Source organism: Neocloeon triangulifer, unplaced genomic scaffold (assembly GCF_031216515.1).
Source record: "Neocloeon triangulifer isolate White Clay Creek 2 clone unplaced genomic scaffold, ASM3121651v1 ptg000012l, whole genome shotgun sequence".
Lineage (NCBI taxonomy): Eukaryota > Metazoa > Arthropoda > Insecta > Ephemeroptera > Baetidae > Neocloeon > Neocloeon triangulifer.
In genome coordinates this window covers 5,505,530-5,522,792 of record NW_026775554.1, presented here as the reverse complement: position 1 = coordinate 5,522,792, position 17,263 = coordinate 5,505,530, and the positions used below count along the sequence as shown (strand labels likewise).

General features: G+C 36.5%; 4 protein-coding genes across 6 annotated transcripts; 3 read left to right on the top strand and 1 right to left on the bottom strand.

Moving 5' to 3' along the window:
• Positions 1-6,890: 6,890 nt before the first annotated feature.
• Positions 6,891-11,092, top strand: LOC132197737 (uncharacterized). Of its 2 annotated transcripts, XM_059621248.1 has the most exons (4): positions 6,898-7,009; positions 9,481-9,548; positions 10,148-10,458; positions 10,492-11,092. In XM_059621248.1, the coding sequence occupies exons 1-4, from the start codon at positions 6,992-6,994 to the stop codon at positions 10,908-10,910; spliced, it is 816 nt and encodes a 271-aa protein (XP_059477231.1). In that variant the 5' UTR covers positions 6,898-6,991; the 3' UTR covers positions 10,911-11,092. The 2 variants fall into 2 exon arrangements, with proteins under 2 accessions (XP_059477230.1, XP_059477231.1); XM_059621247.1 differs by having other exon boundaries at positions 6,891-7,009; positions 10,148-11,092.
• LOC132197736 (crossover junction endonuclease MUS81) lies at positions 11,071-12,945 on the bottom strand. Its single transcript, XM_059621246.1, has 7 exons — positions 12,685-12,945; positions 12,482-12,623; positions 12,187-12,421; positions 11,924-12,134; positions 11,668-11,871; positions 11,500-11,613; positions 11,071-11,444 (listed from the first exon to the last, which is right to left on the bottom strand). Exons 1-7 carry the CDS (start codon positions 12,820-12,822, stop codon positions 11,187-11,189), a joined length of 1,302 nt encoding a protein of 433 aa, XP_059477229.1. The 5' UTR covers positions 12,823-12,945; the 3' UTR covers positions 11,071-11,186.
• Positions 12,946-13,037: 92 nt separating this feature from the next.
• On the top strand, positions 13,038-14,708 carry LOC132198394 (clusterin-associated protein 1). The gene is made up of 8 exons (XM_059622409.1): positions 13,038-13,103; positions 13,154-13,344; positions 13,402-13,581; positions 13,641-13,736; positions 13,794-14,011; positions 14,075-14,225; positions 14,274-14,406; positions 14,461-14,708. The coding sequence occupies exons 1-8, from the start codon at positions 13,082-13,084 to the stop codon at positions 14,706-14,708; spliced, it is 1,239 nt and encodes a 412-aa protein (XP_059478392.1). The 5' UTR covers positions 13,038-13,081.
• Positions 14,709-14,964: 256 nt separating this feature from the next.
• Positions 14,965-17,192, top strand: LOC132197925 (heparan sulfate glucosamine 3-O-sulfotransferase 6-like). 2 transcript variants are annotated; one of them, XM_059621538.1, is made up of 3 exons: positions 14,965-15,426; positions 15,528-15,701; positions 15,775-17,192. In XM_059621538.1, exons 1-3 carry the CDS (start codon positions 15,017-15,019, stop codon positions 16,235-16,237), a joined length of 1,047 nt encoding a protein of 348 aa, XP_059477521.1. In that variant the 5' UTR covers positions 14,965-15,016; the 3' UTR covers positions 16,238-17,192. The 2 variants fall into 2 exon arrangements, with proteins under 2 accessions (XP_059477521.1, XP_059477520.1); XM_059621537.1 differs by having other exon boundaries at positions 15,772-17,192.
• Positions 17,193-17,263: the final 71 nt, after the last annotated feature.

The window sequence follows — 17,263 nt, the reverse complement described above, 5'->3', positions numbered from 1 at the left end:
CAAGGCTAAAATAGCCCAAAGCTCTAATGACTTTGGGCAATAAAGTTGAATATCAATAAATAAATAAGTGATATTTCTGCGATTTCTGCAATTTTTTCCAAAAAAAGCATAAGGAGCTACTAATATGCTCTGCTAATTTAAATGATTTATATTTTCTTCTTCTTATTATTATTATTGTCGGCTATACACGCTTAGTCAAATATTCTCATCCATAAATGCCGGCTTCTCACAACTATCAGCCTCTTTTATACTGTCAAATTCAAGTGAAGTGCGGGTGGCTTATTATAATATTTTCTCTTTGGTGTGTGATATATCTATGATTGCACCTCTTTGGAATAATAAAATATGAGCTGAATACGTCAGTGGATTCGTTCCAATTTGGCGTCTCTCAAATAAAGAGAGCAAAATTTTGTTTCCTCGTTGTACGCTATGCACATGAACACAAATTGTGTAATAACTCTTCCTCATAAAATTTAAAAAAAAAAAGATCACTCGGAGTTAAGTAGTTTTCTCTTAAAAAGCAAATAGCATCACCTTTATGCTGGAGCAACTCAGTCTGATGACCGTCTGCAAAAAATTAATAGCCGGCCGGTTCATATAATTAAATCGTAATGTCGGTGTTTTATATCGCTCTTCCTTTCTCCAACAAGATGAATTTTCTCAGGTATCGCACTCCTCAGGCGGCAAGAAGATTTATTTGGTCTGATTACACTCGAGACAAGCAACTGCAAAATTGCATTGCAGTTTTTTAAAAGGAAATGAATTCACCGCAATTCGCTCTGATTCACCTCAAAAGCATTTAGATTTTAGTTTCACATTAATATGTATCGATTACATACTATAATAATTTTCTCGTTTATAATAATGTTACTAAAATTACTACCAGATAAGAAGCAATAAGAAGAATCATTTACAAATATGAAATTTAAAAAAATAGATGCATTGAAAATTGAAATTTTACTAATTGAAATTGAAATTTTTAATGCATAATCACTTTTAATTTATTACTGAAAGCTAATCATGGAATTTTAAAAATTATTTAAATTACTACGATTTAGTGAATTATGTAAATGTATTGACATTAAAAGTCCTTTATAATTTTTAATCCTTAATATTTTTGTTTAGCTTTTAATGCTTTTTGATGTTGAGGATCTCCATATTTAGCAGCTGATCGTGACAAAAGTCGAAAATGAAAGTTGAGCAAATATTTCTGCCGACAATTATATTTGACACTCGAAGGACAAGTGGGCATTCAAAAGATTTTCAAGTGCGAAAAGAGAGTTTGCCGTGCAGACTTGAGGTGATCTGCACTGTTTGCAATTACAACAAAGTATACTCTCTCGGTACTTGGCAGGCCACTTTCAACCGTTGGTTTTCCCGGACATACCTGGGAGCAGTTCCTAATTTTTTTTGCTCAGCACTCGGAAGCAGTAGAGTGCATTGTGCTCGACTGAAAACAAAATGCCGTATAAATGAGTGCGTAATTAGCAGCTCTGGTTCGTTTTTTGCTCGAGATGAGACGACACTTTTTTTTGCCACGATTTTAGCTGCTTTCTCTGGCGTAAAAACTTTTGCATTTAGCCCGGGCTGGTTATCCTTACAATGAGGTCCCTTGTTATTGGATTTTCAAATCATTAAAATGTGTAGGTGTTCATCTTTCCAGACTCCCACGGTCGGCCACAGCGTTTGTTTGATGCGATGCTTAATCATCGGCTACTCGCAAGCATGAATAATGAAATTAGAAGCGCCTCAAGAAATTTCCTTTCTCCCCATTGTTGAATGAAATGTGTGTTTTCGGAAGTATATGGATAAGAAATTACCGGAGATTACATTCGATTTGCTCCTTTAAAAGGAACCAAGGTCGTCTCTGCCTTTTTAGGATTAATTGAGATTCACTCGGAAAACTAAATATGATTGCTTAGAAAGTCGTTTTGTGCATGTGGAGTGATTATATTTAAAATGTTGATGGACTTCGCAACTTTCAGTGTGTTTGATTTTTGAGACTATAATTATCAGAGCCTGCGGTAAAAAAAAAATAAATTTAGAAATTATTCCCTTGCGTGTGATGAAAATCCAGCCAGGACCTCTGGTTTCTTTTAAATTTCAAAAAATGCTCATTAATTAGATACTTATATTATGTTAGTTACTTATCACAAAGACAATTGCTGCCCATAACTGAATACATCTATATACACATTCAAAATTATAGTTTCTCTATATAACCATTTTGTCCTTTTATATACGTATTATATTGGGCAAGTTTTTAAAAATCGCTATATAATATACACCTATACCTGACTTGCAAGTATACATAATACCAACCTAATTTTTAAGATCGGCTTCATTTTTGTGTGCATATTTAACAATTTACTCAAAAATTTCATAACAAATTTTGAGGTGAATAACGGCAGTTGCTGAAAGTGAAATTGTTTTGGACTTTTTTTAAACCCGGTTCATTTGAATTGCAGGTCGTAATGCCACATTTAAATTGCAATATTTAAGCTTCCTTCTTATTCCAAGCCAAGAATTAAAACAACGATTGAAGTGACGATAAAGCGCCACAAAAGATGCCAAAAAGTACTCGGACGTGATGCGTGTAGGTGTGCAGCATGAGGCAATCATCTCATTAAAATCAAGTTTTATTTATCATCTCTTTGAAATCATCTGCCAAAAAATGCTCGCAGTGAAATCTACGCCGAGTGCGCGCACCGCACCGCAGAATAAGTAAATCGTTCATATTCATCATACGTGCACTCTCGGTGAACTGAAAATAAAAATATCTGCGGCGAATTTATAAAATATGGATTGCGGTGAGAGTGAGAACTTTCTTTGAGCGTCATCTCCTTTTCTTGGCCGTGTTATATATTTGCACAAGGAAGTGGAATTATTAAATAAGTGTCTGCGCTTTGTCTGTTGGATGCGGTTGCACTCGGTGGCCAACCTGCGTTTCCTCCTTTGACATGTGTGCGATGGTAATGATGAGATTCGCTATTAACTTTCGACAGTCTACACTTGACTGAGCGAGAAATGTTTCGCTCTCTTGTAAATCTTACATTTACAATTAGACCACAATGGTGAGAAAATTTTGCGACTTCGACGCTCTATGGGAAGTGATGAAAACCACTCGCCTCTAGTTGTTACGAAGAGATTATCAAGATAATATTGCACCTTTATTATTGTGTGTTATTTTCATTTGTAAATTAAAGTATGAAGTCCTCCTTGATTGATTTGCTCTATATCGATATTTAATGCAATTACTAAAATATTACGATTAACTCACATTTTACTTAAAATGGATATAGAAATTCTTAGCAAAAAAATTATTTAAGGATCCATTAAATGAAAAATTGACAAAATGTTCCGCGTTGGAAGGGAAAAAAAAGAAAAAAAATAAATAAAGGACAGCTGCTCCCAAAAAGAACCTGCTGTTTGCCGGTACTTTAACAACTTTTCAATTTTATTTTTATATTTTTTTTTCTTGCAACGAGGAACTTAGTTTCTATTTTTCATGAAATCCACCCTGAGTGTTAGCTTTCAACCCAATAAATGATAAAATTTGTATTTTGTTAATTATTTTTTTATGGAAAAAGAAACTTTATATTCCTTTCGATTCTAAATTTAAAAAATTAACAACATTTTATTTTGTAAAGGATGCTACATTAATTAACAAAGGATGTAGAAGTCTCGAATCGCGTTATGAGATGATTGAGGAAGCATCAAAATTTTATCTTTATGGTGGGAATCACTTCACACTGAAACTGTGATTCCACGTTTCATAACAAATCAAAAACTTAATTCTTATACAAAAACGAAAGTTCACATTTGCAGCTTGAGAAAAATTGTACAGCACTTTGCAAATCTCCTCATGCGTGCTTTTATATAAATATTTGAGAGTTAAACTATGAATTAAACCAAAGTAACTAAAGCGACTTTCCATTTCGAAAAAACCACCTGGGGGTATGATTAAAGCATCTGTAAAAATTCTCGCTAAAATATTTCACTTCACCGTTAGATTCGGGCGTCAGCAAAATAATGATCGAGTTAAATTTTCTTTTTTCAAACCTAGCACAGTAAAGTATTATTTTTTACAAGAGCATTACACATATGTGAAATGAAAGGTGAAAATATGGGATCAGATCTCTCATCTTTTTTTCATTCGTTTTCACATAATGCGAGAGTCGTCGGCCAGCATCACAACAACAAGAGCCCTGCTTTATTACGACTAGAAGCTCTTCCTGAGAGGAAGGAAGAATGATTCGGCACAAACGTGTTTCCCTTTCATTAAATAGCTCGCGGCCACTGAAAGTAGTAACGCAAAAAACTCCCATTCCTAGAAAGAGCCGAAAATCCGCTGTTGTGTTCGGTCACAATGGACCTGTCAGATTGAGGCTGATTTTATGCAACATGCATGACAATTACACTTTCTCGAGATTTCATGAAAATCTTGAGCCGCATTTACATAGGAAATTAAATCCGCTCCGGCGAGGAGAGAAAATTCGGCTTAATTGGCGGATCTTTTGGCAACAACTACTGCCGGTTGCGTGTCAATCAACGCGGTTGTAGTAAAAGTTACACTGCGTGGAATTTTAATTAATAGAGGCGTTTTATTTGCAAAAAGAAGATTCAGAAAGTGTTAACTTGTAGAAAAATTAGCGTAGCATGGTAAATTCATAATCTTACTTCTTAAAAGTTATCCTTGAAGTTTTAAATGAGATTAAATTTTAGTAAACAAAATAATACTAAAAAAAATGTTTGATAAGTATGATAAAAATGAAATTGTGAAAAATCACTGGAATGACTAAAACAAGACAATTGGATAATGACTAATGGAGATTTGCCTTCAAAATCTTTTCATTTATTAATAATAAGTACTGCTTTTGACACAACAGTGATGAAAATGAATAAATAATGATTTAGGAGTTAAGGATTAAACATTTTACATGTGATATGTAATACACGGATTTCATCACGTCATAAACTATTTACAAATATAAAAACTTTCACAAGAGGGACAATGTCTGTGCCAATTATGTGTCCAGTATATGTCAGTTTTTATTATTACATGCAGCTCTCTTGTTAGACAAAGAGGGATGGGGAAAGCTGGTGATTTTTGCTTTTCAAAATTAGCTGTGACAGTTAATAGATATTTTATTCGAACCAAAATATTTTCAGTTATAATATTGATTGGCGTATTTGATGAAATCTTTCAATTATTAATTTAAATTTATTGTTAGAGTCAAATGATTATTTTCGGACACTATTAAAAATTATTTAACTTCGAGCGAACATAAAACTGTAAATTTTTATATGGTCAAGAATATCGAAAAATATGGCAAAAAAGATTGAAATAATTTATTTTTCTCTTTACTTGTCAAGAATTTAACGAAAATTTTTGGAACAAAAGTATGTTTGCTTAAAAAATTCAGCGATGTAGCAATATTTATGCACATGAAATTACTGGACAATGGTCATGCATGTGCACATTCGCAAATTGCACTCTTATTATTTAAAGAAAATGAGATCAGTGACCGTATCAAATCGGCAGATTGGACTTAAGCTTTCCTCTGGTCATGCCGCCCATTAAAACACACCAGTCTGCTCTGCATGTAATCAAAAAATCGAGATGAATTTCAAAGTGGGAATCACGAGAGAGAGAAATTATTATATACGAGAGCGATGTTGGTGCTGCGCCCTTCACTTTCAGGACGCTCCTGCGGTATGCTGATCCTGATAAAGACCCCTTCTACTTTCATCTGCATTACTGCGTTCATTATGAACCATTTTCTCCAAGTGCAGCTAATTCTCAGCGGCGGCAGCGATTGTTGTTAAAATCGCCGGCTTGGTCAGTCATGACCAAAAGCTGAAGGCCATTGTCACGAATGTACACTAAATGTTACGTCAAGACGAATGCACTCGCTTGACCGACTTTGTAGTCAGTCTATTCTTTGGATGCATACCCGGAAAAATATTACAAATCCATGCGTTTTTTTAACTCTAGTATATTTATAACTAGAGTAACAAAAAAAAAAACCAATTCGAATCAATCAATATATCAGACATTTAAAGAAGTAAAAAAACTATATGGAAAATTTATAGAAAAAGTATTTCATTTAACTCTTAAAATCAATTTGTGCTGTTTATATAATTATATTTTTTTGCACTCCAGACAAGATTTTAGTGATATCATTTAAAAGTCGAATTTTATAGATTGAAAGAATAATATAAGGTCTTGAGACTTCTGAATGTGTCTAAAAATAATTCACTTTTTGTTAGATGCGAAATAAATTAAAAGTATATATATTCCAGTAAATATAATAAAATAAATAAATCCCCAATCAAAACCCAATAAAACGAAAAAAGCGAAAGTTAAAAATAATTACTGGCATACATGTTGGTTAAAAACAAACGAACTTTTCCCTTCGGATGCTGATTTACAATGTTCTTTTCGTTTGATTAATTATCCTCAACATCTAATCTGCATACAAAATCTGGCTCCCACGCCACATTTGAATAAAATAGGAGAGTTGCGGTAGGTCTGCCTGCTCTCATCCACAAACAAATTTACAGCCGCTGCGTATGCTGTTTGTTCTTAATTGTTAAATTCATTTTCACTCTCTTTCAAGTTTCCCATCGAAGAAACTTTCGGCAGAGAGACGACAGGTGCCTTACCATATTCTCCCAAATTAGTCTGCCGAACACAATAGCTCGCTACATAATTAGAACCGCGACGAAATTAACAATAATGGAGTAAAATTGATTATTCGAGCTATGAGGGAAAACGGTCCAGCTGCGGATGATCCCTCCTCCTCATTCTCTCCGGCATGATAATGTACACGAGATCTACAGGAAATCTCTCCCCGGACAGAGCGCGGCTGCGGTGTAAAAAGTGGTGAGGATCGCACTCCTCTATATATAACAGACACGCACTCATTTATTACTCGCATTTTTCTTTCTCCAACTCGGCACACACGTTCACCACACATCACCAGACATGAGGCAGAAATTTACTGTGAGTAGCTTTTCGAATTAATTTCCCATCCAAATCATGAATTGAATTAATCTATATATAGCTCAAAAAATGTTACTCAAAAGAATTAAGCATGATAACGATTTTTTTTTCTCATAGTATCATCCGTGTTCTATATTGATGTGGTTTTGGAAACAAATTTTATCCTCTTAATTTTTCACAATTTCAATTCATTTGTATAAAAGAATAATTGCTTGTGATTATTATATAGAAAACTCTAAAAAAATGGTGAAAAATAAATTAAGTCTAAATCTTCTGAATGCTAATCTAAAACGGTGTTACTTTAAAAATAGAAAATTAATCACTAACATGTTGTTTATTTTTTAACTGTGTGTATATTTTTCTTTCTTCGTTAAATTAATTTTAGATAAATAAAATTTATTTTCAGATTAAATACGGTTCATTTAATTTATTGCTATTATGATTGGTCTTTTATATAACAAATTCTCTTTTAAAGCTAAAATTATTTTAATTCAAAATATGATTAAATAATAATTTTTTACTCCGCATGACGCGTAACAATTATACTAATTTTGAAAACTATAAAGCTAAGAGATTTTCAGAGGGACTATTGTTTAATGTTTATAGAATAATTCCATAAAATTTCTAAATTAGATACTAAACACATCCTTTCATTTATAATTCACAATTTGTCTGCTTCTCAGCCTCTTGTTGTTAGAATTTTAACCTCGCGTATTTATTTTGTTGATATTTGATGTCCTATTTAGCTCCTGATGTTAATGAGATCAAATAATTAAACAAATTTTCCTCTAGTGCCTCATTTTCTCTCAGGCGCATTAAATTTGCATAAAGTTTTGGCGGAAAGCACGGTGGTGATTAAGCTTTAGAAATTTTTAACAACCTTCTCTCCTCTCTAATTTAATAATGACCACCGCGTGAAAAAGTGAGAAAAACGTCTTCGTAATTATATAGTGCATCTTCTGCCAAAGTGCATTTTAAACACTCTCTTTTGTTTTTTCTCCCACACACATCTCGGCCGTAAGTGAGTGTGTGTGGTCCACGCGCTTTTTCGCATCTCTCACCACACTTTTACCGCGAAACGCATTAGGCGCCTAATAACACGTGCCCGCGAGATTGCGACGATAGCCATTTATACAAAAACAACGCGAACGCAGTCAGCGACGCGTAAAATCCTAGATCGTTATCTCTCTCAATTCGCTCTCCTTTTCCGTACAGCTTTGGTCCGAAATGAAAAATCAAAGTGAAGAGCGGATACTTTCTCCGCTAATGACGATCGAGACGATGCATCTTTGGCGAAAAGAAAAGATGCAAAGAGTTTTATTCTCACGATCTCATGCTGCAACAATGAATGCACACACCGGCAATTTCACTTGTTAGCTCTTGACTTTGATTTTCCGCCGTCCGAGATTAATCTGCTGTAATTAACCTCCTCGCAGTGTAACTGTTCACACGCAGTTTTTGTACTATCCGTATATAGCATTAATGGAGTACGAAAGAAATGCAAAGAGAGATTCTCTTGCGCTTAATTGCACCTCCATGCAAATTGGAGCTGCAAAGAAGTGTTAGCGTTTTTTAAAAGAAATTTACCTCATTACTTGGCGGGAACAGAGTAATTGCTTCATTTGAAGAGAGAATGTGCGAGCTCGTGAGTAAATTGCTTTTAAATTACTTAAAATTGAAAAAAAATAAAATTCCTTAAATTTAGATGAATTATTGATAAATTCATAAAAATTGACATTACTAGTTGTATAAGTTTTTTTTTTAATTTAGATTTTTTCCCCAATTATTTGTGCAAAAAATGAGAGGAATAAACATAAAACAACAATCGAAATTTCACTCTATCCATCATAAACTCTTAATTCCTTCAGCGTCCAATTTTCCACAAAAACAAAAGTGAATATTTGGAGATCCGAGCAGTAATAATAATGTATTTATTTCATGATTATGTTCCTTCCTGCGTGGGTTTTGAAGAAAGAAAATTGTCGCCCTCTGGACACGACGTCCCCGTATTTGGTGGCCGATTCGTGCCACTTGATTTGTTCTTTTCGCTTAATTTGAATCTCGCCGCCAGGGCCACGGTCACTGAGCAGACACTAATTTTCGGCACCTTTCATCGCAGTTAACCCGAAAAAGTTTTCACTTGGACTTTTTGTAGTTTATTGCCGCTAATGGGCACCTCACGAATTGGAGAGCACGTCAATCACGACCCGATATTTAATTGGTGTCGTCGCATGTTATTCGTGGGCACACGCGTGATCGGCTGCGTCCATCTTTTCAAAATTTATATGGGTCGCTGTGATTCTGCAAATTGCCTTGGTCGATTTCACTTCTATATTATGTACTTGCACTGATTGCGAGTTGACAGCGTTTTCGTGCGTGCCTCATTTGCGAAATTAATCTTTGAACGAACTAATGAAGCGATTCGTAATTGACTGTTAATTTTCTAAACGATCAATGTTCTCATTTTGCAGCTCGGGTGTTTGCTGCTTGTGGCTTGGTGTGGAGTTGCGAGAGCATTTTTCTTCGGAGGAAATGAACAGTGAGTATTATATCTTAATTAAGTATGTTGGTTTTTACATCAACGTGTGAGTTTGAAATAGAGGTTAATTTGAACGAGAAAGACTGAGACGATTGTTCCTGAAATTTCTAGATGATTTTTTTTGCTTATTTTAGCGAAGTTTAATTATTTCAAGAATTAACAATTAAAAAAAAATGAATTTGCAATTCTTTCTTTAAAAAAATGGTTCCGTGTGTACCAAATAATATCTTATATTAAAGAAAAAAGATAACTTCTTTTAAATCCAAATTGAAACTTTGAGTGGAATTATATTTTATCCTAATTATGAACAGATTGTGACTTCCTTCGTGTTTTGTTGATAAATTAATTTTGATTGCTTTTAGGTGTAAAAAGTTTGCTCTATAAAGAATCGTCTCCTTTCATCGTTCAGTCTTTAAGTTAGGGGAGTTGCATAATGGAAAATAAATAAAATCAAAGGAAGAAGTGACAAATCACTTCTTCTTGTAGGCTGCTTGTAGGAATGCAATTTGTGCTTTAAATATAGGCAAAATTTCTCAATACAACTTTAAATTGAAAAGAAATTTAATTGAATTATCTAATGAATCTAAAACAATTTCCAGTGTGCACATCCGAATCCACGTGCCTGAACTGCACCATGACGTCCACCACGAAAAACAAATCTACACCGTCCACCACGTAGACGAGCATGTCCACCGCAATGTACCGACCATCAAGGAGAGCTACGGAGGTGGCCATGGAGGCGGTCACGGTTCCGGCGGTTTTGGGGGCGGCAACGACGTTGGTCATTACGGAGGTGACTCCGGTGGATACGGAGACTCAGGTTCAGGTTACGGCGGCGGCTATGGAGGCGGAAGCGACAGCTACTCAGCGGGCAGCTTCTCCGGCAGCTACGCCGGCGCATCAGCCGGAGGCGGCCACGGAGGCGGTGGATTCTCATCCGGAGGCGGCCATGGTGGCTACGCGGCCGGAGGCGGCCATGGAAGCGGTGGATTTTCATCCGGAGGCGGCCACGGCGGATTCTCGTCTGGAGGCGGCCATGGTGGATTCTCATCCGGAGGCGGCCACGGAGGCTATTCAAGCGGAGGCGGCAACTACGCGGCCGCCTCCAGTTACGCCGACACTGGCTACAACACTGTCGGAGGCCACGGAGGAAGTGGGGGTTACAGTGCTGGAGGCGTGGGTGGTGGCCTCGGTGGCGGCCACGGCAATTTCAACTCTGCCGGCGGTCATGGAGGCGGATACGCCAGCGGCCACGGATACAGTGGGGGCGGCCAGGGTGCCTACTCGACTGCAAACAGCTACTCCGGAGGCGGAGGATACAGCAACGGAGGAGGCGGCCACGGAGGATATCACAAGAAGTAGGCTGATGTAAAAAAAGTGTGGACGTTAGCGAACCCCCGAGTGTAAATAACCCCAAGAGTGTTTTGTTGATCGATCGAGCCGCTGGGCCCGAGTGCAGTCATTTCTTATTGTAAATAAACTCATTTGTGTGAAATAAATTTGTTTTGTTTTGATACGAAAATGAAACCGATTGAAATTTTATTTCATTACAGCACGATATCTCTGAACTTTCAGTTCCGGTCGTTGATTCCGGGATTCGCTAATTACTAAATTAGAGTTTAGGAGAAATAGACAAACTCACAATTCGCTGAAATCACTAGCAGTGAAGAACTGGACAATTTTTTTAGCCACGGTGTGAGGGAGACTCATTCTCGAAGAACCATACTGCAGCACGGTCAACAGTCCGATCTTCTCGAAGAGAGAGTCACACCTGCCGAAGGCTTCCCTCATGTGAGAGAGGGTGGGGTACTTCTCAACAATGGCACACACAGCATCACAAGAAGTGCCACTGATTTGGAGCAGCAATTGGGCAAACATTTCGCGAACAGTGAAGTTCTGCAAATCCAAATTTTTACAAATTGCATGTTTTAATTTTACAACTTTAACATACCTCAATCTTGGCAGACCCTTGCTTGAACTCCTTGTAGGACGGAAGACAAAGTGAGCGACCATTCAAAGAATACTGAGGTTCGTCGTCACTGCTACAGCTTTTGATACACTTATTCTGAGAAAAAACCCATTTTTTAAACACCTTCAGAATCTATAAGTGTCTACCAACCCTGATTTTCTTCTCGAGAACTCTTGTCAGACTGGCTAGATATGAAACTGTTTCTTTGACACTTCCAGTAGTGTGGACACAAAACTTGCTCTGAATGTTTGTGTTCATCTGTGCTTGGTATAAACTTTCCTCACGAAAACCTATGTAGCTTTTTGTGTCTTCAAACAGGTAAATCACATTAAGTCCACAAGCATTCAATCTCATCTAAAATATTTTAGATTTTTAAATCTGAGTGCAAATTATGAAGATGAAAAACCTTTTGTTCGTGGTAGCGGTCACCTTTGATACTTTGGGCCAGGTCATCACTTCTCTTTCTTTCCACAATATAAGGCAGAACTAGCTCACTGCCATTGGGGGCAACAGCCAGCCACATGAAATCACCAACGCTGAGATCACGAATCTCGAAAGCAATTTTTTGAGCTTGCAATTCCTTCATTGCATTCTTTTGGGAAGCTTTCTTTGTAGTCCTGAAATACCAAAGCTTAGAATAAAAAAGATACTATCCTTGAGTCTACAAACATATTAGTTTCACTGCAGTCGACAATCAATTTGACTTGAGCATTGCCTGGAGGAATGAAAACGACTGGAGCAGGTTGAAGATCATCGTCATCCATGTCTTCATCCTCATCATCGTGATTTTTTTTATTTTTCTTTGCAGCTGGTTTCCTCTTTTTTGGAGAATTTCCAGCTGCTTTTTTCTTTTTTGGTGATGTTGGTTTCGTCGCTTTAGGAAGTGGATCTTCGGTTGAAAATCCTATTAAAAAAGCAATCACGTTTTATTTAAGATATTTTAAAATTTTGATTTTTTTCTTACTTGTATCATCAGGGTTCTCAGCAATGTACTCCTTGATCTTTTTGTCAAGCTTGGAGCACAATGCCGGACCAAACGACTTCAACATGTTGCATTGTTTGCCACTTTTTAAGGGCGTCGGGTACTTCTTAAGAGATTGGAGCGCCTGTTTAATTCACAAAATCCAAATATCAGTGAAAAAAAAGAAAATAAAAATAAATTCTTACCTTTTGGTAAGAGTAAGCTATTTGCCATCCCTTTTCTTTGGCCTCATCTTTCCACTCTCCAAGCCACTTCTCAAACAACGCATTCGGTCTCTTGTAAGTCACCTTGCGCCGTTTAACAGGCACACTGGGCTCTCCCATCGTTTTAGGCAATTTCTAAAAACGATTAAGGCCCTGACACTTCCCAGTCCGAGCAATTTTCCGAAAAATAAAAGAAAGATCACAAACGATCAGAAATCCAGCGTTGTTTATGTTTTTCTCCTTCTCTTCTCGTTTGAATATGGCAGTTCTGATTGGTCGAAATCTGATAACACTGCCCTCTGCTGGAAAATTTGTGAATTGAAGCGCGCGAATCAATGTCCCCGCGTGCCACTGGATGCATTGAGCCTCGCATTTCAAGATGTCTTTTTTTGAATTAAGAAGTAAGGCATAAAATTAATTGCAATGAACTTTTGGCAATTCTTTATTCCAGATTTCACCGACATGATGCGGACGCTTGGGTACCCACGCTTCATATCCATTGAAAGCTTTCGGCAGCCAAACTTTCCGCTCGTAGCAGACATTCTGGTATGGCTGCTTTCTAAGTTTGACGTGCAAATTCCCTCTGCATACGAAACTGAACAGCAGAGGATCTTTTTAATTCGCACTTCAGCCGAAACTCTGGTAGTATTAAATTGATAAAATATTAAAATCATTAAAAAAATCTCCTTTTGCGCCCAGGCCACAAAAATTCAGATCAAAGTAAACACAAAAAGACTTTACCAGGCGGATAATTATGCAGTAAAAGAGTTGCTAAAAGTTGTGACGGTTTTATACAATGCATTAGATAGCGATAAATCAGATGAAAACGATGAAGACGAGGAAGGAGCCAGCTACGTCCCTATTGATATTTCATCAAAAGTGAATAAAATAAAACTAAATTAAACGATATTAATATATTTTAATTTTTTTTAAATTAGATTGAAGACATTAAATTGGCTCGCCAATTGGCATCTGACATCACAACAAAGGGAGCTAATTTTTATGATCTGCTTGGCAAAGAAGTGGAATTGAGAGTAAGTTCTTTAATATCAAAACGGCACCAAATTATTTATTTATTTTTAAAATATAAGGAAAATAGAACAATTGCACTCTCAAAACACATCGAGCTGAGTAAAGCTGAACAGGCAGTAAAAGAGCAGACGCAGGCCGCAAAAACAGAATTGGAGGAAGTTCAAAAGCAAATTCAGGGTATTTCTGGCGCCGAAGCGGCACTGGATGCTAAAATTGAAAAGAAGAGACTTGAATTGGAGCGCACGCAGAAGAGGCTGCAAGGAATGCAGAAAGTAAGGTAAAATAAATAAATAAATAATTAATATCGTAATAATTGTTTCCAAAAAAAATCCTATTAAAGACCTGCGTTTATGGAGGAGTATGAGAAGTTGGAAAGTGAACTTGCTGTTCTGTGGGAGGAATACGTCATAAAACACAGAATTTTAACATACTTAGAGCAAGCAAAAACGCAGGTCGAACAAGCTGAAGAACGTCGGCACCAAGAGCAAATTGTAAATTGTGTACATCTTATATTTTCAAAATATAATTTTTTTGTTTAGGCTGCGGTAAGAAAATTGCTCGAGGCTTCAAAAACGCAAGAGGAAATGAAGTTTTTGGATAACAGCTCGCTGGACAATCTAACCATGATGGACGATGAAAATAAACCAATGAAAACGCCTTCAAGAATGGATGGTTAAAGATAATAATTTAACACAAAAATATTTCATTTAAAATAAATAAAAAAAGTTCCAGGAACCGGTCGCAAGGTGTTTGGCAGCATGACTGGCGCAGGTCTTGAGGACGACGAAGATGACAGTGCTAGTTTACTAGGATCCGATTCTGACCTCTTGTTAGGCGGGGGTCAAGACTCTGACCTGGGCACTGATGACGATGATGACATCCCCCTTGGAGATAAGATGGCAGCAAATGTGGCAGCTGTGTCCGGAGGGCCCTCTGCCCCAAAACCACAAGAATTGAGCGATGATGATTTTTAATTTTTATTTAAAAAAATTAAAATAACAGGATTTAGTAAATAAAAATATGTATTTAAAAAAATATCAAACTTGATTGATTGTTCATTTTATAGCCCTTGTTAACAGAATAATATTTTCAATGAAAATTTTAGGCAATCATTTTTGTAAATGGGCTAGCGACCGATGCTTGGCGCTATTTATTATTAAAACGCAAGATCTTCCAACCGTGACGATGAAAACAGCCGGTCGGTATCGACGTCGCGTCATCGGCCTGTGTGATACGTGTCTACCAATTTGCTGTAGTGTGTTCAGTTTTACTTTTAATTAAAATGTTAAGAATTATTGTGATATTGATTTTCCGTGGGATAAACGCTATGAGGAGAGGAAAGTTGACGCAGAACAGTCGAAACTGCTTGTTTTACTGTGTGCTGTTGCTTGGATTAATTTACTACAACCTAATAATTCGGTCAGCCGTTCTCACCGCGAGGGGAATTTTATCAAAAAAGTTAAAATTAGAAGACCTGATTGTCAACATGGAGAGTCCAATTGAGGAATATGAGTATAACGATTCAGAAGAAAATAGGACTCAAAAATTCCCTACGACCTACTTGATTGGCGCTCCAAGATGCGGCACTGTTGCCCTGATGGACTTTTTGGGACTTCATCCGGAGGTGCAAATAGTAGAAACGGAGATTCACTACTTTGACAAGTATTTTTCAAATGGAATTGACTGGTACAAGTAAGAGGAAAATATAAAGAAATTATTAATTTTTTTTAAATTATACTGAAAATATATTAATGAGATAAAAAGTATAAATTAATTTAATAAATTAATTACAGGAGCAATATGCCACTAAGCACAAAATATCAAGAAGTTATTGAACGGTGCAACTCTTATTTTACAAATCCGGCTGTGCCTGAGAGAATTTTCAAAGCGAGACCGGACGCGAAAATAATTTTGGGCGTTCGAGACCCGATCGAGCGAGCGGTTTCCGAGTATGCTGAAATGGCAGAGTAATTTTCTCAGCATATTTTTCACTTCAATTACAATTAATTAATTATTACAAATATACACACTTTGTAGCAGAGAAGCTAGAGGAAAATTCTACAAGCCATTCCGAGAGTTCGCCTTTGATCAAGGAAATCTTGGAAAAATGAATGAGAACTGGACGGTTCTTCAAACAGGAATGTACGCTAAACACTTGAAACCGTGGTTCAAGTATTTTCCTAGACACCAGATTTACATCTACACCGCGGAAGAGCTTGTGACCAACCCTGCAAAAATCATAAAAGACTTGCAGGTTTTTCTTCAGATTCGCTATTACCTGCGTGCTGATAGATTCAAAATCAACGGCACTGGAAGGTTTCCTTGCATATCGTACTCAAGCGAGTCTGAACCGGAACCAGAATGTCTGAACGAAACTATGAAAGCAGTGAGCTTGAAACATCCAAATATCGAGTGGAGCATTACGCACCATTTGAAGAACATGTACAGACAACACATGAATGACTTCTATAACATGACTGGGATTAGATTTGGCTGGATTTAAGATGTGAAATTGTTTAGAATAAAGCCCAAAACAGCGGCTCTATATATCTATTTAGTTAAATACAAATATAAGGAAGCTGGTCTCTGATTGGCTCTTGGATAAAATTTTAAGAAAAGGCCTCTCCGTCCAAATTATTTGGAGATTCCAAATTAGCTAAATAGAAATATAAGAACAGACCAATGGGAGAGGCAGAAATAAAAATTTAGGCTCGAGCGCCTAGCGCGGCAACTCTTGAAACTTTAAAGCAGCTGAGTGAGGCTGGATGGAGTGAAAACAACTTTGCTTTCCGCAAACTCGCAGACGGACATTTAATAATTATGGCAAATTTTAACGCTGTTTCTGAAATTCGGAGAGATCTCATAACTTTAGCAGGTCTCGAAGCTATATCAGTGGTAGCATCAGTGTATTTTGAAATTCAACACTGTTTGAAGCGAAAAAGAAAATCTGGTAAAAAAATCGGACATAGCGTGCACGCTATGAATAAACAACAAAAAAGAGAACAACAAGGCAGAGCGTCGTATTAATTTAATGAAATGTAATATTTAATTGTCAAATTGCATTTTAGGACATTTTGCTCATGCCTACCAGGAGTTGCGAGCAGACAACAAACGATTGTTTAAATACGCAAAGTTCCATAAACCAATTAAGAACGAAATGAGACTTGTTATTACGCTGGTATAATTATATTTATATTATATTTATTGGCGAGCTCATTGGTGGAAAGCATATATTTTTATTTCCGCGCTTCCCATTGGTTCGTTCGTATATTTCTATTTAGATACAAGCGAGAGCCGCTGCGTTGGTGATATAGAAATATAACTAAATTCATATTTAGGAAAATAGATATTTAAGAAAAACTAGCCGCTGTTTTGGGCTTAAACGTTTGAATTTTTGAAAACTTTCTTTTTAATTTCCATGCAAATTTAACAATAATAATTGTTAATAATAAAAGAAAAATACTTATTTTATTAAAAGCAAATTTACCAAGACGTTTTCTCGTGTATTTGGCGCCTTGGTGTGGCCAAA